The following is a 25,901-nucleotide window of genomic DNA, read 5'->3' as shown; positions in this document are numbered from 1 at the left end:
CACCTGCCCCAGCTAACACCAAAACAAAAGCCTTAGAAGACAAAAGACAATAAGTTCTATGGAGAACATTAAGAAACATAGACAAAGAATTGGACATTAAAATGTTGTCTTGGTACTGATAGTGAGAAATGATTCACTGTTTTCTCAAGTTTTGAAGGGAGGTGTTGATTAGAGTTTTGCTCCGGTCCTGGAATATTTTTGGAATTGCTATCACGCTCATAATTTAAAGAAATCTCTGATTAAAAAAGGTCAGATTGTCTTCTAAACCAATGGAACCCCAATCTGTCTTTGTTGTTTATTTTCACAGTGCCTGATCTGTTTTCATTGTGTTTGTGTTTGATTCCTCAGTTTTGTACAGTTTTGATCTTCGTTAAGGTCATTTCAATGAGATATTCTAGATATGGAGAGGATTCCTCGTTGTCCTACTTGACGGCAATTTGAATATCTAGAGCTTTTAGACCGTTGCTCCTACAGAAAAAGGAATTGGATGATTTTGGGAATATTTTTAAGAACAGATGATTTATTTAATCAATTTCAGTATTTTTTTTATGTAGATACACAGTGTACAAATCAAAGGAAGAGACTTTATTCTGATCTGAACTCAGATCTTAAATCATCCACAAACTCAGACTAAACACTCTCATGCACTGGCAAAAAAGTATTTATGAGTAGCCAAAGTGTTATTATGTTCCATCCCATTTCAGTTGTGTTCATTTTGGTTCAAGGCAGATCAGTGGTCATAAAGCTTAATCTGATTTGAAAAGAACTGGCTGGTTTTCTGGCTTACTGATACACCCATTTCTAGATCACCAGGCAGCGCTCACTTATTCGGCCATTTAAATAAAGCTCTGAACGTCTCCCAGCTGGTCCGTGGACTAAGATCTCCTCCCATGAAGATAAAACTAAGACCAAGCAATCCACAAGAATGACATCAAGCATGTTGAAGTGTATCAGATTTATAAAACAGGCTCTAAATGTGGATAAAAGTCGACGCTGTGAAGTAGTCCATTTGACTTTTTTGGATGAAAAGTGTTGCAGCTTAATGGGGAGCTGTGATTCTTGGAAAACACGACCCCAGAAGGGTTGTTTGTTTAATTGGCTAATGATTTACTATCTTAAAACTGGAATATATTTGAATGGATAAATACCTTTCAATGTATGGTTGACTTTTATCACATTGAAGTGGACAAAAATTAAGATTCGCAGCACAAACTTTAGCATTTGCAATGACCCAAGTTGCGTCATGGCCTTTCTCTAAGGTCAGAGGTGGTTCACAAAAAGTCTTATCCTTCTTTTACAAAGTCATCAGTGTTACAACTCAAATGCTGTGAAATTGTTGCACCTTTGTATTCTTGAAAATCATTCAGATGTTGGTAATCTGACAAATTGTGAATATTTCTTGCTTTTTAGTTGATACCCTAAAAACAATGACACTATTAATCCATTGGAGAAACGGATTACTTAATGTACCAACAGCTAAGTCACAGCAACTATACAGCATTTAACCAAACCTTTGAAAACATTGCTGCAATGTTAGCTAGCCTAAATCGCCTTAGTTTGACGGAGTTTTAGGTGATTTATAGGATGGTACTTTTCCCAACCCCAAAATCCCTCACTAAATAGTTAGTGGATATAAAACCAATGACACTCTCAACAACTTTGTTGCAATAGGCCTAGTCATACAATCAGAGAAAAAGATTTGTGTCTCTCCCACCTCCTGCCGCCCACCTTCTAATTTCCTGCTTTCAGGGTCACCTCTGATGATGTCATGAGAAACAAGGACATCTGCTCCCATTGTTGAATGTGATTGGCTCACTTTATCTGCATGCAAATCACGTTAGTGGGAGACCAGGAGTACACTGGCCTAATTATGCCAAACACATTACTCAATTGGAACAATGGCGCCTTGGAAGGATTAAATGAAAGAAAGACAGAGTGAGATTGAGAGAAAAAGAAAAGGAATGGAATGCAAGACAGGATGGTAATGGGACAAGCAGTGGAAAGTAAGATGAGATGGAGGGAAAAAAGGACACAATGATAGTTAGGGAAGGAATGGTATGTAGTTTAGGGGGAAACAAGCAAAGGGAAAAGCTGAAAATACTGAAAAAGAGAACCAGATGGACAGAAAAGAAACAGGCATGGGTAAATTGTGCATAATGCTAGCCAGGGAAAGTCACAAGAGAGAAAAAGAGACAACTGAGGAAAGACTAGCACAGAGAGCCACTTGATAAATGACATGCATTATGTGATGTGTCGGTTTGTTTAATATAAGGCTCCTTTTAATAGCATCTAAATGCTGGCTAAGGGGCTTTCAGTTCTTCTGGGGCACAGTATGTGCTAGATAAGTGTTGTTATTGATGGAAAGTCAGCCTGACATATAAACAGTCTAATGGCTCCCAGATCATCACTTGTGAGTTCAGTGCGCCCAGGACAACAGTGTTTGTTTATGCCTGTTCATTGTCCATACACAGGTGGGAAAAATAACAACAGGGAACGGCTGAGGATGCTGGGTAACGGTGGAAGGAGGGTGAATATGGTTGAAAAAGTGAGGCTCAAAAAACCATCTGGTGTCTGCTGAAAAGGCTGTGAGTGGAGTACAGAGTACCAGCATTCCAGTGCCTTAATTGCTATAGTTTAGCGTTTCTCTCTACCTTTTCATTCGGTCCTTCTTCTAAAGGTTACGTAAGAGATGAGGTTATGTTTGTTTGGAGGATAAATCAGTTCCTCAAATATTTTAGCTGAAATCATTAGGGTGAGTGTTTGGGGCTTGGGCTTAAGTTATGTGTTGTTCTGTGCTTTTTATGCAAAACATTACCATCATTATGCTGTTACTGAGAGGCACTTTTGGTCATTTAACATGTTTGCCAATAATCTAATCACCAAAAATGTTACTCATGACCCTTTTTTTTTTTTTTTTTTACAAGATACAGATGACAGGTTTCATGAACCCAAAAAACTTGCTGGCATTTCGCACAAGTGGCAGACGACAATATAAATCTTACTCCTGACTTTTCAATGTTGCACTTCTATATTCTCGTACTAACCCCTTTATTCCCGGAGTGATTGTAAATACTCTCCAGACACGCAGCCATCCACCAATCAACATGTGCATTATGATGCAGTTTAGACTCAGAAACAGCTTCAAATGTTAATACAAATGCTGTCTGTGCGCTCTGCATGCTTATGTTTCACATTTGAAGACACCAATACCACCCGATCTCCTCCTCCTTCCTCTTCTGTTCTTGGCATATGCTGCAACTATAACTCTCTCTCTGCCTCTCTCCTCCCTGCCAAAGAACCATCCCACTAATATGATCATTTAGCACTTGTCAAATGGGCAAATAGAATTAAGGTTGTCAGATATGAAAGAGAAGACTATTGCTGCTTTTGGAGCCCTGTTTTTTCTCTCTTCCTCCCTTTCATTGTCTCACAGATTTTCCTCTTTCTGTTCAATCCTCCCTTTTCAGTGTCTAATGGTCTTAGTTGATCTGTCAAGTTTCTCATTGAGTTCTATATGATGGTCGTTAACTGTATGTGATTAACTGTCAGAGGCTATAGTTTGCTCAAGCATTTGCTGTCATGGGAACATCACCAGAATAATATATCCTTATTTGTGTTTCACTATTTCTCTGCATGGCTGTGTTTCCTCTTACAAAATCCTTGTTATTCAAAAAATCAAGCCTTGCCAGAGTTTGGATTGTATATTTAACTTAGTTTTTCAGTCCTTCAGCATGGTCCCGAGTGCTTTGAATAATTTCCTGCAGATGCATGACAAAGTCAAATGCCAGTTGGAGGGGAAAAAAAACGCAAAAATGAGTTTTCACACGGGGTCAGAGAGTTCAGTGAGAAGAGACAATTTTCTATAAAGACCCAGTGATTTCTTGTCAATGTGTGATTACATGAACATCAACCACTTTTGCACCGCACTGTTCAATCAGCGTGTGTGAGCTGCAACTTTATTAGACAGTAGCACATGTTGCCAGTTGTGTTGAGCTCCCGTTATGAGAAGAGTGATTCCGGATTAGTCTGGAATGAGTTGCACAAGCCTCGGTCTGTTAATGCTGCTGTGTGAGAAAGTAACTCGGGATCAGTCCAAGCCCGTTGGTGAGAATGATTGACAGCTGGATGAACATCAGTGGTACCTCTTTGTAACATAGAATCTATGTCAATAACTCAATTTGACACTGAAGACAGAGTTAGGAGAGGGAGGCCTAAAGAGATAGGGAGACACAAGAGAGAAACATGAAAGAAAGCGTATGGAGGAAGAGGCTTCTCTTTGGTTTTAAAGCTTTGCGTTGACTGATAAAAGATAGTGTGGGAGAGAGTGTGAAATATCTGAAATGTGATTTTATGCTACTGTACGAGCACTTAAATGTGTATGTTTAATCAGGGTAAGAAGGAGTGGGATAGGAGGACATAGGACTGGAGTAAAAATAAGCCTCTGACATGTCAAGGTGGCCTGGATGTGAAGCTCAGAGAGATTACAAATGAAATCATTAACTCCCCTCTCACCACAGGAAGAAAGTCATTAAGACGCAAGGCTTGACTTGGCTTTGTGTGCGTGTGTGTGCGTGTGCGTGTGTGTGCGTGTGTGTGTGTATGTGTTTGTGAGAGAGAAAGAATGTGTGTTAAATGAAAGAATGAAAGGCTGGAAATAGAGTGTGACAATAGGTTTTTTGCCATGCGGTAAGCAGTACCTGTAATTGAAAAATAATCATGAAATCAAAGTGGATTTTTTCTGATAGTGATGTGCTAAAACATATTACCCAACCACATACTGTATGGAACTGGTAAACAAGGCGTTTTAAACACTGCTTACTTAAAGGGGCTACGTGTAACTTTTAAAAATACCACATTTGTAGTGACACCGCAGGCAGCTAGGCTAACTGCACCAACATCCTGGTGCCTGTAGAACTGAACAAGTTAGTTTTAGCTAACATTTTTAAAGAATTCACAGGAATTGTTTTAAATGATTTGATATAATATTCAAGTTGAGTTACCTGATGCTAGCAGGAATCTGAATAGCATTATTGAACTGATGTGGCCATATTCTGGCCGTATATGTAAACACATATAAACCTACTAATATAGTACGCATCAGTTCAGCAGTGAAGCCCCAACCAAGTTTTGTCCCTTCTTTTCCCCCTCAATGGGCCGGGATAGAGCAAATGGGTGCACTGTCCCATCACTCCTTCCTGGAGAGCAAACACTGGAGGGGAGGAGGGGTTGGAGGTGAGGTTTGGAGGATTAAAGAGGAAGAGTAAAAAAAAAAGATGGAAGGGTGAAATAAGGGATGTGGCTGGAGACACAAACAGATGAGGAATAGAAAAGGTCATCTACACAGAAAGGCACATGAGCACGCACATGCAGAGGCGGCTTTGTGTCGTACTAATGATCGTCATTATTCACTTGAGTTGAAGGGCAGAGGAGAACCGGACAGGGTAATGCCATTTCCTCAGATATGTCCTCTACGTGTGGCGATCCCTTAGCACACATAAAAACAAACAACGTCAGAAAGGTTGTTTTAGCAAAGTTAATCATTCACTTCATGCAGTTAACAACTTTTTACCGCCACCTAAATCAAACTATTTTTATGCTAAAATCCCTTTAGCATGACCCCACTTCAGGCCTTTTAACAGTGTGGCTGACAGTACACAGCAGGACGAATTCTAATGTGGATTAAAAGCAAAGCTGCACCTGTCACAGCCGCTCCCAGTCTGTCTCGCTTTTTTGTAGGATAGTGTGTGTGTGTGTGTGTGTGTGTGTGTGTGTATGTGTGTGTGTGTGTGTTTTGGTGCAGGGCTCTGATCTTGTGTGTATTCGTGTACATGTGAATGTGCTGTCACTTTGAAGTTTGTCCCGATGTGCACGTGCCTTTCCTACTGACTCTTGAAAGCATGGGTTGGTGTGTGGGGCATGCAAACATGCGCGTGCGTGTGTGATTGACATATCTGCAGCTCTCTTGGTACTTCAAGGCTCGCCCAGGGCTGTGTTCGCAAGATAGTTTGAATGACAGGAGGTCAGGGAACAAGGGAAGGATGTGTCATCCAGCAAGGCGGTCTCACTACTAAACAATCGTGGACATACGGAAGCTGCATGTCAGAAGCAGTTATTTCACCGAGTGTAATCATCTTAAAAATATAGTGCGTCACTGTTGAATAAACTGCATTTATTCATTAAAATACCAATTGCACTACACTCTGCCTTTGGTAGCTATAATAAGAAGACTGTGAGGAATGTTTTCTCTGCATTTTTAAAAACTTTTGCATCAAACTTGGCTGCCTTTGGGGAATGGAGGTTTTTTTTTGCCTTCACCCTTATTTATTTATAAGCACACAATTCTAACGGGGTCCTGCACCGTGCTTGTCATCCTAAAGTAGAGCTAAGAAACACAGAGTTGCATGTTTTGATTTGTTTATCCACATGGTTTAAAAAAAACACTTTTGCAGATGTTGTAACAAAATAAAACGCCACAGATAATTTATATCTAATTTTAAAGTTTAAACTAGGAGTTAAAAAACGTGCCTGTTTCGTAGTTATGCTGACAGGTTGAAGAACAATTCAGTAAAATGTTAACATTTTTGAGCGCCCTCTAGAATTCCATATTTATATTCAAAGTTCACTGTATACATTTTTAATGTGAGTAAGTATCTAAAAGCTTGTAAACGACATCACATAACTATGTCTTAGAAATAATGGAATGTATGATTCTGGGCATGAACCCAACCGAGGGAAGTCTCAAAGGGCAATAACTGTTCTTGGCATTAACAGAATGTGTTTGTAGGAGAAGAAAAGCAACCTGATGTGTCACGACATAAAGCTTTCCAAAACGAACACACAGCTTGATGGAGCTTGAATCCGTCATGTCCTCAAGATGACGTTTTTCAGATGTACTGCAAGACTTTGGAAGCAGTCACTGAACACAAAACAAGAATATGATTTACAGTAATTCTACGGAAATATGTCTGCTGGTGGAATTAAAAATAAGTCCCTTCAACTCAACACATCTGAAAGTAGACCTGTGTGTGAAAATGCCAGAAGACAACGGAGTTGAAGCGCGCTGCCGAGTGTTTATTAAAGAGTGGGAAAGCAGAGCACAGACACAGTATTCACCAAGGCCAGTGCTTAGATAATGCCAGGCAGATGGGTCAGGATGAGCTTAGCATATTAACATGTTATGTAACTCCAAGTGCTGTGTTTGTCTTCAGGCCTTGCACATGTGGGTGTTGGACTTTTGCTGCTGTAATTTAGCTTAAGGTTTTTATATGTTGACTTCAGGGTCACCTTCAGAATACGTGTTGTTTTGACATTTTGTCTGTGTGTGTGGTGGAGTTCTGTGTTTGTCATTATGTTGTTGTTTTTTTGTTTTGTTTTGTTTGTATTTTTCTTAAAGTTTTTTTTAGGGCATTAGACTAACTTCAAACATGGCGACCCATGTGGAGTCCATGACTTTCCCATCTCTCATAGAGAGGACAGAATTTCACCCTATGGTGACGCTTTAATGACACAGTCACATGTACAGGTTTCTTTTATTTGATTACGGAAGCCTTCGTCCGTCTTTATCTCCACACTGGGAGAAAATTTTCATGACAAACGTTCATGAGAGCGACAGAGACTGAACTCTCACTTTTTTAAAACACTACGGCCAATCATCAGCAGAGAAACAAAAAACAAAAACAAGCACAAATTTTCACCAATGATGTACAATGTACTGTACATGCAAAGCAAATCTATGCCTCGGGGATGGATGAATGGATTGGGATGGGATGAAGAATGTATGGCTTGATGGATGGATGAATTGATTGGCAAAGGGAAAAATGGATTGAGCGATGGATAGCAATTGGATCGATAGATGGATGGATAGGTGGATGTAACAATAGATGGGATGAAATGGGTAAATGGATGCATTGACGAATGGATGGATGGAAGGAGGGATCAATGGATGGATTGGCCAGTGGATGGATGGATTGAAGTCACGATGGATGGATGGATTGAACAAATGAGAATAGCGTACTCATTCTGAACAATGTAGATACAAAAAATAGAAGACAATGTCTCATTGGTTTTAGCTACAGCTGCCCAGTCCTGCTTTAAGAACTGTATCAGACTAGTTCATAAAAAATCCTGTTGTCAAATGTTGGATGTGCTTTTCATGAGATTAATATCAGGAGTAGAAATCTTGTTTTTTGGTTCAGAGTAATGTCAGAGTGACGTGAAGAAAAATTAAATAAGATCTATCAGACCTCCATTTTAAGAATCGGTTTGTCCAGTTGGTTTGTTTTTCATACAAAATTTTCCACCTCAAGGGATTTAAAACATTTTAGAAACATTTTAAATGAGAATTGGTCAAATCATGAGATATTAAAAAAGGAAAACAGGAAACAAGTGTTCATATATAGTAAGAGGAGAACATCTCACTAAGCAAACATTTGTTGGTCCTGAAACTCAACACTGAAGAAATTTCTGTTCGTACCAAATAGGACATGATGCAGCGGGATAAGGATAAGTCGCACTTTATCTAATGCAAGACAAGTTAGCTATCAAACATGCACATCTGCAGTGTAAAATAAAAAGTTTAAAGTTTCGTATCTAGCTCTGTGGTTATTTTTCATTTTCGTACTCGATATCGTGTTTGAGCACAAACTCGAAGCAAAGTCCCCGCCTCACACACACAAAAAAATTCAGATTACATAATTTACATATTAAGCAAAACTACACACTTTGCTTGCAGACAGGTTGCTGTGGCAACGGTTGCTGTGGTAACATTCCATTGGAACTATCACCTTGTTTACGGCCATTTTAAATTCTCATGTATTTTGTTATTGTTTGATTTTAAAACGTGAATAAGTTTAGCAGGGTAAAATAGAGGAAAGTTTGGAACTCACATCAAAGGGAAACAGAACCTGAACGTGTCATCAAGGCAATGATTAGAGTATATATATGCTGGCTATCAGCTCTTCAGTCATTCGGATTTCAGATTTGTCAGAGGTAACATTACTAAGACAAGGAGATATCTTCAACTCATAACTAAGGTAGACAACTGAACCTTATCAGAATCAACTGCAACTGTTCACATCAGCTTTCCTTTAACACTGATTCAACCAGCCAGTCAAAATGCCCCGACAAAGAAAATCAGAAAAAACGGCTCAGACCTCGAAAAAAGTGGTTGTTGGAAAATGCAAACGGCAGGAGGACTTTGTCGATACATTTGGAGAAGATGTTCAAGACCTGAATACGGAGAAGGAAAGCTGCAAAAAGAAAAAGAGAGAAAGAAAAAAGAGAATCAGGGTGTGTGATCAGTTGGAGAAGGAGTTGACAAGAACACAATCCGAGGAAGAAGTGGATGTGGAGGAACAGCAGGTTTCCAGTGATGACTTTCCTGAAATCACACAACGGAAAGCCGAGGAGATGGAAGCTGTGAAGAACATGCAAAGGGGAGAGGACGATGTCGTCCAAGAACAGCAGGCCGACATCCTTCAGCCAGAGCTTCCAGAGCAGTCTCTGGATGACGAAGAAGTGATCTCTGACCTGAGAGCTGAAACAGACCCCTTGAGTCCACTGGAGAGGCATCTCTTGGAAGAGCAGGAGCCGGAGCTCCTCAGGAAAGAGGTTGAGAAAGAGGACAAGCAGCTCGAACAGAAACAGAAACAAAGCAAGGAGAATGTCGCTGCTGAGCTCCGGGTAGAAAGAGAGAAGAACGAGCTTCTTCAAGAAGAAATGGAGAAACTCCAAATTTCTTTCACTGAGCTCAGCCAACGTTATGAGAGGGATGTCATGAGTGTCCAACATCAGGCTGACACCCTGCAAAGTAAACTTGTCAAGGAGGTCCAGTCGAATGAAGGCAGGGCGGTGAAGGACCAACAAGTTATCAAGAACTTGAAAGCTGAGCTACAAGCCCTCAATAGAAAGATGGCAAAGGAGAACGAAATGAAGAACAACAAGGCTTCAGAGGAGGCCCTTTGTATCAGAGAGCTTGAAGAAGTAAAAGCTCAGCTCAGTCTCCAGACCTCGCTCAACGTTGAGCTTTCCAATGAACTCAAGGCCGAGAAAGAGAAACGTATGGAGGAGGCCATTAGTATCAGAGAGCTTGAGGAAGTAAACGCTCAGCTCAGTCTCCAGACCTCGCTCAACGTTGAGCTTTCCAATGAGCTCAAGGCCGAGAAGGAGCAACGTATGGAGGAGGCCATTTATGTCGGAGAGCTTGAGGAAGCTAAAGCTCAGCTCAGTCTCCAGGCCTCGCTCAACTTTGAGCTTTCCAATGCGCTCAAGGCTGAGAAGGAGAAACGTTTAGAGGAGCATCAGACTGAGCTGGGCGAGCAGGAGCATCCCTCTTTCGAACTCCAGGCTGAGGTCCCAGAGAAGGCTTCATGGTTCAAGAAGTTCAGACATGCCATTGGACTGAGAAAGCCAAAGTCTTGGAAGAAGAAGAAGGAGACCAGCGCCTAATCCTTCTGACTCCTTACCTCCCAAAGAACTCCTCTCCTCTCAACACCATCACCATGGGTTTTCCCCGGTTCGCTCCGGTTTGTCCCACAAATCCAATAATTGGAAAAAATAAATATTATTCATTGAATATTAAATGTATTTTGTAGACCCTGGGTTGTTTGTATATGGTTCCATTATATTCACAGAATATTGTGGGTGTGATATCATGTTCCCCTCATACAGTACATATGAGACAAGCATGAGAACATTAGTGTAGGAAACTGCTTACTGTTTCTAATCCTTTTTGGGGGTTTGTTTGTATCAGTCAGACGTATAAATTCTTGTCTTTTTTTCTCCCAAACACTGGCAACCAGAGTGACTTCCTGCCTGTCCATCCGCCCATCTGTCCTGTCTGTCTGTCTGTCTGTCTGTCTGTCTGTCTGTCTGTCTGTCTGTCTGTCTGTCTGTCTGTCTGTCTGTCTGTCTGTCTGTCTGTCTGTCTGTCTGTCTGTCTGTCTGTCTGTCTGTCTGTCCCCTATATCTGTAAATGCAGTATATACTGCATCCTTAAGCGCTGTCAAATATTTGACATCCCCCAGTGCGATGCTCTCACATATTTAAGCTTTAGGTTGACTGACAGTATGAGGTAGCATTGGTGTGCAGCAAAAAAAATAAAATTTCACATATTTATGTGAGGAAGAAAAACTACATTTGTAATGGGTGAGGAGGATAATGTTGACCATGGAGAAAACAAAATTGCACAACTACATGTCATACTTAAAATTATAAATATGAGTAAATGGTTCTTACTTTTAACCATTTCATGTCTTTATTTGTTTTAGGTTACTTCCTGGAGTTGCTCAACCGTTCAGCAATTAGTCTTCAGGAGACTTTCACGGCATCATGGGGATCCTTATACTCCCAGAATTCACAGGTCTTCTCCGACCTGTACACAGATATAAGAAACTACTACAGAGGATCTAATGTCAACCTGGAAGAGGTGCTCAATGAATTCTGGGCCAAGCTGCTGGAGAAACTTTTCTACCAGACAAACAAGCAATACTTCATAAGTAAACACATTTTCTTTCTGCACAATATTAACATGAGGCAAAGGAGCCAAAAACAAAGCAGTTGAACCCTAACTTTTGAATGCTTTATTAAAGTGGATTTGTATGCTGATTGCAGGCGAGGACTACCTTGAATGTGTGTCGAAGCAGATAGAGACACTCCGGCCCTTCGGAGAAACACCCCGCGTGATGAAGACAATGGTCACACGCACATTTGTGGCAGCACGCTCCTTTGTCCAGGGGCTGGTGGTCAGTGGAGAGGTGGTGCGCAAGGTGTCCCAGGTAAATACTGCCTTATCATCCTCTGCCTCTTCTCATTTTTCATAGCCTTTTTGTTGCCTGTTTTATTTTGCATTACATACTGCATTACATACCATCTAATAATTGTAATAAGAGTCTTTCTATTTATAATATAACCTTTTATTTCTTATTGCCAATAATTGTAAATAGTAGTGCTCTAAATTGAAGCGACTAAAAGCCCATCATTCCTTTTTGTTGGTGTTTAATCTGCAGTAAAGCTAAGATTCCTTGCTCCTATCTTTGTTTAAGATGTATTTATCTCTGTAAAACACCTGAAAGCACAAACACATACACACAGGTCTGTTTCTACTAGTCTGTGCACACAACATAAAGCGGTGGCAGATCAATGTTGCTGGGAAAGAGAAGCTCCATAAAGCATGGCCTGCGGCTCAGACAAGAAGCCCCGGCAACAACAGTTAATGTCAGCACCTCGTGAAATATGTCTCCCTAGGCCGTGGGGAGGGTTAATATCTCCCATGAGGAATGGTCCCCTCTGTGTGTAAGACAAGACTAAGGTTAAGATCAGAGCAAGACTGAGAAATCAAATCAGCTCCTGAAAGCGAGGTGGCCGATATTGACGCAGCAGTGAAAAATACCTCCCATCAGACACTGTGCGAGGAGAGTGCTGAGAGCAGTGTGAGAAATATACGCATCCTTTGACAAAACAGATGCTGCACCAGAGATGATTACATTTTTTCTCAGCTGAAATATTACAAGGTCAGGCGGTGTGTAAGCTGAAAAAGATAAAGTGTAAGACAAAAAAAAAAAAAAAAGCAGTAGCGTGACAAAATAAGCTGTGACGTGAATGCATAACCACACATCCGTATACAAGTCAAGGTAAGAATCTAAGTGATCCTTTTTCCTTGTAGTCTGACATGTGAGTTGTAACTTGTCAAGGTGTGTGTGTGTGTGTGTGTGTGGGGGGGGGGGGGGGGGGGGTTAAAATCCTGCACTGGTCTATAGCACTACAGTTAGACAACCAGGGTTAGCAGGTGGCTCTTTGGCCCAGAATGTGTCACAGCTTGACAAAGGAACCTGAGGATGTCTCAATTAGCACATGAGCGCAGTGAAGCTAAGCCCATCCATAGCCGCAGGGGAGTAAAATAAGGGTAACCATGAAGACAGATCGTCAGGGGTAGCAGCTAGCGAGTGGATAATAAGACACAGACAGTGACAAGTAAAACTGCTTCACATAGAGCTACAGGGATCATGGAACTAGTAGGGCTGAGTTAGAGACATGACAGTTTTGACTTCAGACAAGAAAAGAGGGCTCGAAGTAGCAGAAGTAGCAGAATTAGCATCTTTAGCGTGCTACAGTATTTTGAGTATTCTGTATTTGATTTGAGCAACATAGGTCCTGAACCTGTCACAATAGTTTACAACCCATTCAGATGAAAAATTCTGTACACAATGGAGTACACCATTACTTAAAGGTACAGACATAGGTCTTATCCTTTAATTATCCCTTCTAACAGAGATTTACATTTGAATATCTGCTATGAAAAATGTCTGACACTTAAGGGCAGTGAGTGATGTAGCATGGAGAATGTTTAAATAATTATCACAGCTTTTACATTCATACAAAATGTCATCCGAGTGATAATGCCATGCCACTGGAGTCTCTCTGAATGAAGTCATTTTCTTTTCTTTTTGCCATTTTTGCAGTCTTTTAAAGTCTTTAGAGGGAACTCGAGAGCATTCTGCTTTATGAGAAAAATAACTATGGACAAAAATGATGGATCTCTGTGAAGTGGAATTTCAAAGCTAGGTTCAGAGCTAGGACTAAATGAAGGAGAGGAGAAAACATCTCGATTGTATCCAAGTCAAGCCCTGTATAATATGAAAGAAGTACCGTAAATTCCGTACTATTGAGCGCACCTGGATATAAGCCGCACCGGCTAAAAATAAGTAAATAAATGTATTTGTACATATATAAGCCGCACTTGATTATAAGCCGCAGGTGTCCACGCTATAACAAGAGCTATTTACACAGACGTAGGCTACCGGTAACATCCGCAAATACTGTAGCGTCCGTACGGACGTTAAAGGACGAGAGCGTTCAAATAATAACTTTTACTTAACCCGATCACTGTCGGCCGTGACCACGCCGTTTACAGCAGAGAGCAAAACCATAACTTGCCGTAACAATCCAACTCTCTCCCCCAGCGTTCTCTCATACAGCCACTCAACACGTTCTCGCTGGTGCATTCACTGACTCTCCACATAATCGGAATTATGAACACATTATCAACTACTGACTTTACAACATGAACCGTTACAATACGAAGCCTAGCCGACGGTGTCTGTAACACGGCTGATGAAAAAGATGACCGTAATATATTTCACAAGAAAAAGTCCATCCATTCACTGCCTCAGAATGACTTCATTACTCACTTCCTCAGTCTCTGTTGTCGCTGTCAGTGTCATCTTAACGTGCAGCAGCTCTGTTAGCTTCTTTGACAGCCAGGTCGATCGCCTTTAACTTGAAAGCTGCATCATATGTATTTCTCCGTGTGTTTTCCATGATGAGGGTGCGTGCATGAAGCGCAAAATGACTGATATTAAGATCCGATGTGACGAAGTCAAATGTTTTTGCGGCAGAAGCTCATTGTCCCCCATAAAAAATCCATGCATTAGCCGCACCGGAGTAGAAGCCGCAGTGCTCGAAGTGTGAGAAAAAAGTAGCGGCTTATAGTCCGGAATTTACGGTACACACTTACACCAGTTGTTCAATTTCATATCCATAATTTCTCTGTCTGCTCATCTTCCCCAGCACAGAATCAGCACTACAGAATCAGTTTTTTTAGGCAGATTGGAACAGGATGTGGTTGGATAATAAAAAACTTGACAGTTAAAAAATGAGAGAGAATTTAAACAAAAGACTGACATAAACTGTATCTGTTCTTACTCTCTCAATCATTCATTCTCCCCTGGAACTTGCTCTGAAACATTTATGTTGACATTTCCATGAGCTGTCACCCTGCTTTGTCCTCTATCTCCTTTAACAGTGAATTGCTCTGTATCCCAATTTGTACGGTAGCATTCCCCTCCTTTCCTCTGTAATTCTATCTGCGATGCATTCGGCCTTAATGAGACAACCGCTCCTATTTATAGCTATGAATCGCTACTTAAAGGTCCCTGTGACTGAGGATGCTTACCCCAGGCTGTTACACAGCTTGAGTGAAAACTTTACAGAAACAAGCGTATTTCTTTCTGTTCGTGTATGTGTACACTGAAGTCTGTGTTTGCTGCCACCTCAGAAGAGACGTGGCATGAATCCTTGCCATGTTTGAGTTGAATACGCTATGAAACGTAGGTGATGAAAGAGCAGGAGGGAGGCTGAGTTTACAGCAGAGCGGAGACCTAAGACGCTCGGAAAAAGGGTAAGACGTTTACGAGACAGAAAAAGTGATCTCAACAGTCAGATTCAGTCTGTCTTTCTGGAAGCATAATAATTCCTCCCTTACAGTACAGTCGCTCCGGGGCTGCACCCAGTTGCTGTGTCCTCAACTTTTTTCTGGCCTGTTTTATTCCCTGGGGAATGGGAGTGGAGGAAGTAGGCCACGCGCCACATAGCTCACTCTGGAGGCGAGGAGTCTGGATTGGCTCGTTCTGTAACACATGGGGGAGAGGTCGCTCATATATCCTTACTAATTACAGGGGAGAGACAAGCACAGAGCGAGAGACTTATGCATTATGGCTGCGGGTAACATATACACAGAAGGTATACAGGTACAGTGAGCAAATTGTGTAGGTGAATCAAGGACAAGTAAGAGAATAGGTGTTTAATTGCAACACAGTTGTGTCATAGACTCGCACATGCTAAATATGCTTCTGTGTACATTTGCTCATGGTGTCCTGTTTTATGGCTTTCAGTTGAATTTTTTTGGGCGGTTTCAAAGTTTTACTTTTTGAAGGTTGGAATTTCCCTCCTTTTGTAAAGATAAATCATCAACAGATAAATCATCTTAACATGGGCCTTATTGTCAGCCTTTATTCTTTTGAGTCTCATTACTGTTTCTGAAATGACGGCCCCTCTCTCACAGCCCCTCGGTTCACCACAGCTCCAAGGTTGTAGAGGAAGTTGTCAACATGAACTTCCAATTAGCACCACTGAGGAGTTACACACTGCTTCATGTCTGCTTTGCCCGGGTCTGGGATCCCCAGCATTAATCCTGTAGGATGGATGATATAACAGACACTAGGTTAATGGCTGTCTGTTCTGAATATGTATTTCACTAACATCACCCTCTGGTGTTTTTTTTTTGTTTTTTTTAACTTCCCTGCTAACACCTTTGAGTGGATCTCACAGATTTCCTAACATCCCCCCTATATCCCTTATTCTCAGTATTTTCCTCCACTCATCCCTGCAGACTCACTTCTCTTACTCTCTCCCTGACCAAAAAAAAAAAAAAAAAACATTCTGACTCAAACTGACTCATCTTGGGCTAATGCGTGATAGGGCAAGGCCTGAGGGAGGGGAAAAAAGAGGGCAGGAGTGGAGATCTGACTCATGTCTCATATGACTTGAGATTAAGCCTGGGAATGTGGTTATTGCTTTTCTCCGTCACTTACTTCACTTTATGCTGTTTTGCTTTTGCAGCTGGCAACAATCACTTAATTCCGTTGATCCCATTTTGTAAATGAGTGATCTTTGAACTAGTTTAGGCCTCTTATGTGTCTCTTTATGCAGCCCCCTTAACTGTTAACTTTGTCAAAAATGAGTCGCTTTTGCTTTATGTGGCTCGGTTATGTGGATCAATAATGGCTTTATACTTTTATGATCCTTGTGGGGAGATGAAGGAAGCTACACCCATAAATAGTTATTGAATGCTGCCAAGGAAAAAAAAGGCAAGAAGTGAAACAAAAAAGTTATTAAAAAGTTTGAAAAACAACATTTTCCACTTTAAAACTGATGAAATCATTCCTTTAAACTGTGAAAGTGGAGATGACAATAGAGAAGGATGTAGATACATGTGTTTATTTAACCAAGATACAAATCTGAGATTGACACACTAATGAAAGCATGAAGGACAAAAATAATATGCTCTAGTAAATGATTGGGGGGGGGGGGGGGGGGGGGGGGGGGCAGGCTATTATCTGTGTTAGTAAATGGATCACACAGATGTGAAAACATGCAACACAGACTTTACTTGTACACAATTACTGAAATAACTTGTACTAAGAGTCTCAAAGCTTCTGTGATTTATTTTCCCACCTGAATCCTTTTGTTGTCCCATTTGCACTGTATATTTGTTAAAAGCTGGATTTAACTGTGTCTTTGCTGTTGGAAGAACAGTTTCCAGGAAAAGAATGAAGTTGGCCCAGATGTCAGCTTAGAGGAGCTTTGTATGCGTAGCTGGGCTTGTTCCACCTCTCTCTCTCTCTCTCTCTCTCTCTCTCTCTCTCTCTCTCTCTCTCTCTCTCTCCCTCTCTCTCTCTCCCTCTCTCTCTCTCTCTCTCTCTCTCTCTCTCTCTCTCTCTCTCTCTCTCTCTCTCTCTCTCTCTCTCTCTCTCTCTCTCTCTCTGTCACACACACATGCACAAATTCTCTCTCTCTGTCTTTCTCACACACACTTCCTGAGGTTTTTGTATGCATAGCTGTACTCTCCTGTGAACAGAGCTTACTGGTATTAACCCAGTTTCACTTTTCACGCACCAAGGCCCTTTCCTGGGGGAGCAGCCTTGCGAGGGAGGGGGGGGGGGGGATAAAAGTGGTGGGAAGAGAGGTAGAGTGAGGGACTCTGAATACTTGTATGAATGTCAGGCCCTTTTCATTGCATTTAAAACAAATCGAAAATTCTCCTAAAGTGGTTTCCAAGGAAACTGTGCTGAAAGAAAGTCTGGTGCAAAAAAGAAAAAAGGTCTCCATGGGAGGTGACCTCCCACGTTTGGCCACTGTCATTGTCAGGCATAACAAATTTCCACCTTCACATCACACAAATGTACGTTATCCTGTACATTAGCGTCATCTTATAGCGTCATCTTATAGCGTCATCTTAGAGCGGACGTTTTCACAAATAGTGGCTGTCCTTTTGTTATGCCACATATGCTTGATGAGACGTACATTTTTCATCCAGGTGTCCGATGTTTATTTTTGTCTGACCCCAGGTGCAGCTGAGCCAGGAGTGCATGCGGGCCATGATGAGGATGACTTACTGTCCCCACTGCCGCAGCATGGCCTCCGCCAGACCTTGTGCCAACTACTGCAGTAACGTCATGAAGGGCTGTCTGGCAAACCAGGCTGACCTCAACACAGAGTGGAGGCATCTGGCAGGTGGGCAGCACACACACACACACACACACATCTCCACGTGCTTCTGATTTAGCCATATGCTTTCTCAAATGTTCACCCAGCACTTTGTGTTAGCCTGTGCTCTGAATACTTTGGATTTTTTTTTTTTTTTTTAACCGATGCGCTTCTTGCAAAACCTCTCACACTTTCTGCATGCTGACCGTGTTTCCTGTCTTTGTAGAGACCATGATGCAGGTGGCTGGTCGCTTTGATGGCGCGTCTGGTGTGGAGACTGTGGTCCTCTCTCTTCCCTCTCGCATATCAGAAGCCATGTACACCATGATGGAGAATATAGAGACCATCAACAGCAAGGTCAGAGCACACATTTATTCATACAGTTGATGAACTCGACAAACTATGTGCACTGAGCCAAAGTGCTGCAAGCATAGATTTAAAAAAAAACCTGACGTGACCTTTTGTCAGTTATTTCAACAGCACTGACCAAACGGAATGTAAATGATACTCGGGCCGAGTTATTTCAAGGACCTGGCGATACAATACGTGTCACGAGACATGGGTCACAACACCATACTTGTCTTCAAACTTTACAATACTCAGCTATATGCTTGCTGTGTTATTTAGTCAAAAATATTTCGTCGAAAATAATTCAATTATGAGCTGTAGAATCTCACATCACTGTGACTGTGGCTATGTACTAATCGATTATGTTACACAGGCTTTCAGTGAGAGAAGAATAATGTGCTGTGAGATGGCTTCTTAGTGAAAGATCACATTTTCCTCAAGTCATTGCAGAACAATTTCTTTTTTTTTTTTTTAAAGATGCACTTGTTTCAAAAACTCTCTGCATCCATCAGCCAGTCCATCAGCTGCATGGCAACACGCTGTAACTCTCTCGTGTGACCTAACAGGTGCAATCTCTTGTTCCCTTCTTGTGGGGAGTCAGTAAAAGTTCAACTTGAAAACAGATCTCTATAAAACGGGATATTCTGAAATTCTGTGCTTAATGCAGTCAGTTCACTGTCAGTCAAATTGGTTCAAAGCACTCCCACATAATCCCTCTGAAGCAGATTAGCAGCTTGTTGCGTATTTGGTCATGAATATTTCATGTTATAGACAAATAATACCGATTTGAAGCCAGCTTTTCCGAGCTCTTAAAGTGTTTATATCGTCTGGTTCAGCGAAGGAATAGAAGCGAGTAAGTCACAAAGGTTCATTGTTTAAAACAGATGCAATCACCCTGGATCCATCAGCTCTCTGTATGCACCTTATTTACATATATAACACCTTGTACACCATTAGATAATGTGTTTGCAAAGCTCAACGCACCTCGTTTAAAATAAAAAAAAAAGCTTGTGAGTCATGTCAGAACCTGCAAGCCAAGCATTTACTTCTCTCTTTATTGGTGTTCTAGCCAGAGTTTTATTTGATCCTAAAAGTTGTTTGGTTAAGGTGGGGGGGGAAAAAAAGCAGACGGTGAGAGAACAGACAAGGCTTCCTCTGTGTTGGTTTGCTGTTAAAGAGCTCGGCTGGCTTTAGGTGAACCATAGCCTGGCAGACTGCCTCCAACCTGCTTCGGAACGATGATGTCACGCAGCGTTCAACTTCTGATCTCCGTCTGCGGGGTGAAGAGCCGTGCTGATCCCATAGAAAGTCGATGGTGTCTGTGGTATAATATCAGGGTCGACTATGTAGGGTAGATTATCCCCTATTTACATAATCTGTTAACATCAAAGCATATGTGTAGTTACGTCATGTTTCCCACAAAGACTCAGCAGATACAGAGAGAGAAACTGCAGTGTGCATAATTAAAAAAAAAGTGCTGGAGGGCGATGTAGCGCCATGTGCTGCAAAAAACAGGAGTCAACACCGTATTATTTATGTGCATTATTTAATGCACTGTGCACCAAACAACTTGTACAAGTCCTGCTGACAGACACGAGTGCGAGCTTAAGACAGGATTATTTCATCGTTTCGAAGAAAGGTTCAAAGGCCTGAGGCTCCTCTAAGCAGACCAGATTGGATGACAGATTGACTGCAGTCTAACTGTATTCCCCGGGCTCCATTTACAAAATGTAAGCCTCGTACGGACAAGTAGTGCCTTCTGAGCTGTGGATCATTTGCTGCAGCAACGCAGTGATTGACTCTTGGGGTCAACCAGTTCCACTCGTCACTGTCGGTTTTTCAGAGGTAGAGATTTGTGCGCAGTAATATGCTCGAAGCTTCTCTGTGTGCTTATAGACTTACAATTTCACCAGCCATCGCAGAATGTTATTCTTGCTGATGCAGTTTGAGCTTTTATTCACCGAGCTAGGTCAAGTGTTGGATTGTAGTCTTGTTTACACCGACTGCATAAAGAGTGCGAGCATGAAATACGCATTCTATGAAAATGATGTTTATCGAGCGAGTCTGACGCCTCATAAAGATAAGTTGCCAGCTTTTGAGAATCCCTTCGATCTGTATGGGTCCTTGCAGTGGTTTGAAAAGCTGAGTGAAATTGAAGCGTTTTTTTTTGTTTTTTAAAGGAGAGAGAACTTGTTTGTCCTTTTGTTGACCTCTCCTCCTCGCTACGTTCCAGTTCACGAATGTTCTCCTCTCCCTCCTGCCCCCAGTTGTTCCAGGCATGTGGCAACCTCCGAGAAGGAGGAACCAGCAGCACGGGAGTCGATGAAATCCTGAAGAACAGAAAGGGCTTAGTGGAGGACAGACTGGGATCCAGCTCCAGCAAAATGGACACACTGGTTAGTATATCCCTCCTTCTATGTCCGTGTTATTGCTCTCTGATGATCTAACAAGTGGTGCTTTATGATGCAGGGGGCTTTGCTCAACATGGATTATTAAACTGCTTTTGCTGTTCATTTCACCTTTACACAGACCTCTGTGGGATGATTGGATATGAATGAATGCTTGGATGCATGAATGGCTCAGATGAGTGAGCGCTGCCCTCAGTTATTGAAGATATGGGACTTTTTTCTGGCTTTCCCATTTGAATGATCACACATGATGTTCCACAAAGTTTAAAAGCTTATGAATCTGCTCTTGTCAAACTCTTTCCCAGGTGTCCGATGTAACAATAAGGCTGAGGGACATGCAGCCATACTGGGTTTCTCTCCCGAGTGTCCTCTGCAGTGACAGAGTGGCCACAGGAACAGGGGCCGAGGACAAGTGCTGGAACGGCATGAGCCGTGCCAGGTAGGGAATATCAGGCTACACTGAAGTGTCTTTCAAAATAAAATACCAAAGTGGAAGAGCTGGCATGATAACATGCAATTCCCTACTGTGACACCATTTAATGTCCTGTCTACAATGGATACAGCGATACATTAAAAGTGACCTCTATATTTAAGCCAATAAATGTTGAAATAAAACATTGCATAATGAGTCAATGAAAGGAGCAGCAGCTGAATGCACAGAACAAAAAGGGTGGAAGATGTTTATGTTTGTTTTATTTATGAAATTCAGATCATTCAATGATAAACTCCTCAGTCTTGCTCTTCATTGAAATTGATTAAAGACATTAACTTCATCACCAAACGCTTACTTTTTAAAAAATATGTTATTTGTTGGTATTTTTTACAGTCTACCATTGCAACTTTGTTGCACATCAAATGCACTTACCCCACATTAAAAGCTAAGCATTCTGAAAAAAAAGGAAATTCAGTCCTCTGTTTTCCCATCATTGCGGCCTTTACCTGCAACAGCACCTGCTCGTTCAAAACTGCAGAGCCAGCAATGATCAGTAGAGAGATGGTGAGGATATAAGAACAAGCGTTCATGTGTGGCAGGTACCTTCCAGAGGTGATCGGTGACGGCCTCGCCAGTCAGATCAACAACCCTGAGGTGGAAATCGACATCACCAAGCCAGACATGACGATACGGCAACAGATAATGCAGCTGAAGATCATGACGCACCGCCTGAAGAACGCGCTCAACGGCCAGGATGTGGACTTTCAAGACACCAGTGAGCCTTCTTTCACTTTTATCAGAGTCGAGATTCTTGTGAACATTCAGAAGCAACTTCATCTCAGAGGATCCAGAGATGATTTAAAGCTTCTAAGACGTTCGAGATTAAAGGAAATAAACAACTCTGTTGTTCTGGGGAGGCAGCGCATTTCCTGTCGATATTAACTCGTATTCATGCCCCATAATGTAAGCAACACAGGATCTTACTGTGGATATCATTCTCATAGTTTTTAATTGCACCTTGACATCCATACTCATATTTTGTATGTTGTGGTTATATGTTGATTATTTGGCAGCAGTCTTGATCAGTTAAACTGATGAATATTAGCCAACAGTATTTGTATATTAGTATGCATATCATCCAATTCATTCAATTTACTCATCTGTCTTAAGGTGATGACGTCAGCGGATCTGGAAGCGGCTCGTGTGCCGATGAGATGTGTTCCCGGGGCCCGCGCATCGTTGCCCCCGCCACCGACCGACCGGTCATCTACTTCCCGCCTGAAAACAAGAGGGTGAAAGCCTCGGCCACTCGGAGCCTCCCCTGGTTCTCTATTTACCTGCTTCCACTTCTCCTGCTGCTGCTGCGGCGATAATTGACCCGGGGGAGTCTACTTCAAATGGGACTGAGTTTGGGACACGTTGGGGGTGGGGGGAAGAGTCTGAAAAAAGCGAGAGGAAGGAGGAGCTGGGGGGGGGGGGGGGGGTTAGTTACTTTGCCAAAACGACAAAAAGTCAAATGAAAACAGTAACAACAACAACAACAACAAAAAATTGGAAGGACTTCCTTTTGTTTTTTAGGAACAAAATGGAGTGTTCACAAATGTTTCGGTTTCGCTCTTTTCTTTTGTTTCTTGCTATAATATGACTAGAGCTGGTCTTTTTTGCATTCTCTTATGTTTTTGTTTTTCTTCTGGTGTTTGGGTTCTCTGAGATTATATCTGTACCTAAGACATGTGTAAGACTATATTGTTAACAGTATGTTGGTGTTGACACCACAGGTAGAGAGAGAATGGAGCTTTGCAGGGGCGCTTAGATTCATATATTTGTTATCTCAATCCTTTTTGAAAAAACAAACAAACAAAAAACACTTGTATTAAGTCAAATTATTTATTTATTAATAACTAACAATAAACCCCACTGTCTGATAGTGATAGAAAAAGTACACAAACCAAATGCTCGTAAGAAAGAAAACAAATGTGAGTTACTTTAAAAGAGGATAATCTGGCAACACAACTCGCCAGACCTCTTGATATCATCACTCTTCGTGCTCTCTTACACTGAGGAGGAGAGCTCTCCACGTCAGCACTTTTCGCAATAAGCTGTAAGCTGTAATAATAACGGTGACCACATTCACTTTGACATAATCATGTAAAGCAGGAGGTACATGACCTGTCTGCTGCGCCATCCACCCACTCACCCCTACATCCACCCCTGCTGAGACAGATATCCCTCTCTCTCTCTCTCTCTCTCTCTCTCTCTCTCTCTCTCTCTCTCTCTCTCTCTCCCCTACGCCGCTTGCTGGCTGCGTGGGATCAACTCAAGAGTTCGGTGTTTGCAAAACACAGTCTGGATCGAGGCTAGGTCTCAGATGACAGCAGCAAAAATACACAGGCGTCATTCAGTGTGCTCTCTGCAAAGGCCCAGTGCTCCTGTGATTAGCGTCGTAATTTCAACGAGAAGTGTCACAATTTTTATTTTTTTTTGTCTAATTGCAGCAATGATCCGTATCACGCTAGAAACCCACACCATGCACGTCTTTTACTTCTATTTCCATGTCAGACACAAAAGTGTATATATATTTTTTGTTGCCTAGCAAAAAAATAAAAAATAGCTATCAAATTTTCTAACAGCCGGATCATCGTACACTTAGTTATCTTATTTCATTCATCATCAGTCATTATGTATCCATATCTGCCTTCCATTTTTTTCTGCAGCTTTTCTATATTAGTGCCTCTTTCTTCCTGCCGACCCCCTCCACCTTTTCTCTCTGCCTCTCATCAGTTGTAATGACCTTTAAAGCGTTCCTCCTGCTTCTACATGATGGCAAGGCAATATGACAATGACACAGTGCTTCGTTACGTGTCAAACTTTCCGGGGAATGATTGTGGGAACACAGTGTGAGGTTTTTCCTGATTAGAAGCTTGCTGTGGAGGAAAGGAGTACCTTTTTTTTTTTTTTTTCATTCTTATTCAAAGAAATGTCAAGCTCTCAAATGAGAACGCAACATGCAGGATGGTGGGACAATGCTTCCGTGTGTTGTTTGTGTATGAGTGTGAATGTGAGTCGTTGATTGGAGGGAAGGGGGTGAACTTTAGAGCCTTTTTACATCTCCATTAGTTGGTAGAGAAATGAAATGTATTGAGATGTAGGGGGCTAACATGGTATGACAGACTGACGGGATATTAGCATAGCTCAGTGTTCAGATTTTCAACCTACTGCTGTAATAATTCCCGGTCTGTGTTGTATGTGACAGAGGAATTTGATATGGTGGACAGGAATGGACATGCTTTTTTTTAAAGTACATCATTGCTTCAGTTTCACACGGGGACAATCCACTATAACTCATCTTACGTCCGTTTATAATACTGCAGATCCAATTTAACAGTTTGGATATCTGTCAAAGTTTCAAAAGCACATCTGTTAGAAACTTGACGACTGCTTTGAAGAAGGAGTAATTTAGGGTCAAATTTGTTACCCGACAGGTTTTTTTTTTATGGTATTTTCTTTCCTTTTTTTTGACATGCTTTATTAATGAATGCTGTGTGTCTGTCTTCCTGTTAGTCCCTGGTAACAAAATCTGCCTGTGACTGCCTTTGACACTTTGTCTAGAGTTCGGGGTCAAGAATTAAAAAAAAAAAAAAAAACGGACACATGATGACAGTAGGTGTTCCATTGGGACACAGAGAAAACACATTTTGAGCAAAGAACAATTAGCAAGATCGCTAAGTGGGTCTTCTTCCTCTTGTCGTGACCCTTTCGAGAAAAGCTGAATCTGACTCTGAATGTGAAGGTGCACATTAAACCCTCCAAAGGATGAGAAGTGACTCCAACTGCGATGGTGACATTCCAATTCAAAGACGACTTGTAACTCACAACTTCAGCTTCAATGACTGCCTGACAATGTCATCGGCTGAAATTTGCACAACCCCCCCCTTTCGCTCTCTCATCCTTCACCTTTTGAACACATGAATTTGTTGCTCAAAGTCCCTGACCCCTTTTTATGAAACCTGCACTTTTATGAGGCCAATAAATGGCATTGTCTGCACAAAGACATCACAACATAGTTGATCAATAATGGAGTCAACACCTTCCAGAAACGACTATTGATTGGAGATGTGTGTATGCAGATAGAAACGGCCCCGCAAGACGTCTCCTATTCAACTGTGGTCAAACAGTGTAAACACAAAGCCCCTGTGTGCATGTGTGCGTGTGTGTGTGATGGCGAGGAGGACGGTTCATCCAGAGTGCTGATCTCTGATCAGTTTCTGCAGCTCAATCCTGCCGTCCTCATCAGGCACCAAATATGCAAAGCTGATTATCCCACCATTAAAGACAGCTTTACTCTACACCGAGTTGAACATGGGAGAAATTTCTTAAAGGTGCCAATTTATGAGGAAATTAGTTTTCTTGTTTTTATTTACTTTGGTTTTGTTGTTAACAGAAATCTATAGAGAGTTTGTGCTTATGGTGAAGAAAGAAGCCAGAAAGAGGTTGAAAAATACAAATGTCTCATTTGCTGTTGTACCTGAAATCTTGTGTCAATTATATACATTGTAAGATTTTCAACAAGCCTGTGTCCCGTGTCTTTAATGCTACATTATGCGTGAGTTTGTGTGTTTCGTCTGAGAAAATCAGATGAGTCATATTGTTTCGTTAGCATCTGCTAAATG

The 25,901-nt window shown here is 41.6% G+C and overlaps 1 protein-coding gene across 1 annotated transcript in view; it reads left to right on the top strand.

Moving 5' to 3' along the window:
* gpc1b (glypican 1b) overlaps positions 1–25,800 on the top strand; it is a 73,459-nt gene extending 47,659 nt beyond the window's left edge. The window contains exons 3-10 of the mRNA XM_079349215.1: positions 11,268–11,495; positions 11,611–11,774; positions 17,904–18,069; positions 18,269–18,399; positions 20,658–20,786; positions 21,104–21,237; positions 21,831–22,006; positions 22,402–25,800. Coding sequence (XP_079205341.1) covers positions 11,268–11,495; positions 11,611–11,774; positions 17,904–18,069; positions 18,269–18,399; positions 20,658–20,786; positions 21,104–21,237; positions 21,831–22,006; positions 22,402–22,604 — 1,331 coding nt within the window. The 3' untranslated portion in view covers positions 22,605–25,800. The remainder of the gene's footprint in view (positions 1–11,267; positions 11,496–11,610; positions 11,775–17,903; positions 18,070–18,268; positions 18,400–20,657; positions 20,787–21,103; positions 21,238–21,830; positions 22,007–22,401) is intronic.
* Positions 25,801–25,901: the final 101 nt, after the last annotated feature.

This window comes from Symphodus melops (genome assembly GCF_947650265.1).
Source record: "Symphodus melops genome assembly, chromosome: 7".
Lineage (NCBI taxonomy): Eukaryota > Metazoa > Chordata > Actinopteri > Labriformes > Labridae > Symphodus > Symphodus melops.
The sequence above is the reverse complement of the archived record's forward strand: the minus strand, read 5'-3'. Positions and strand labels throughout refer to the sequence as shown.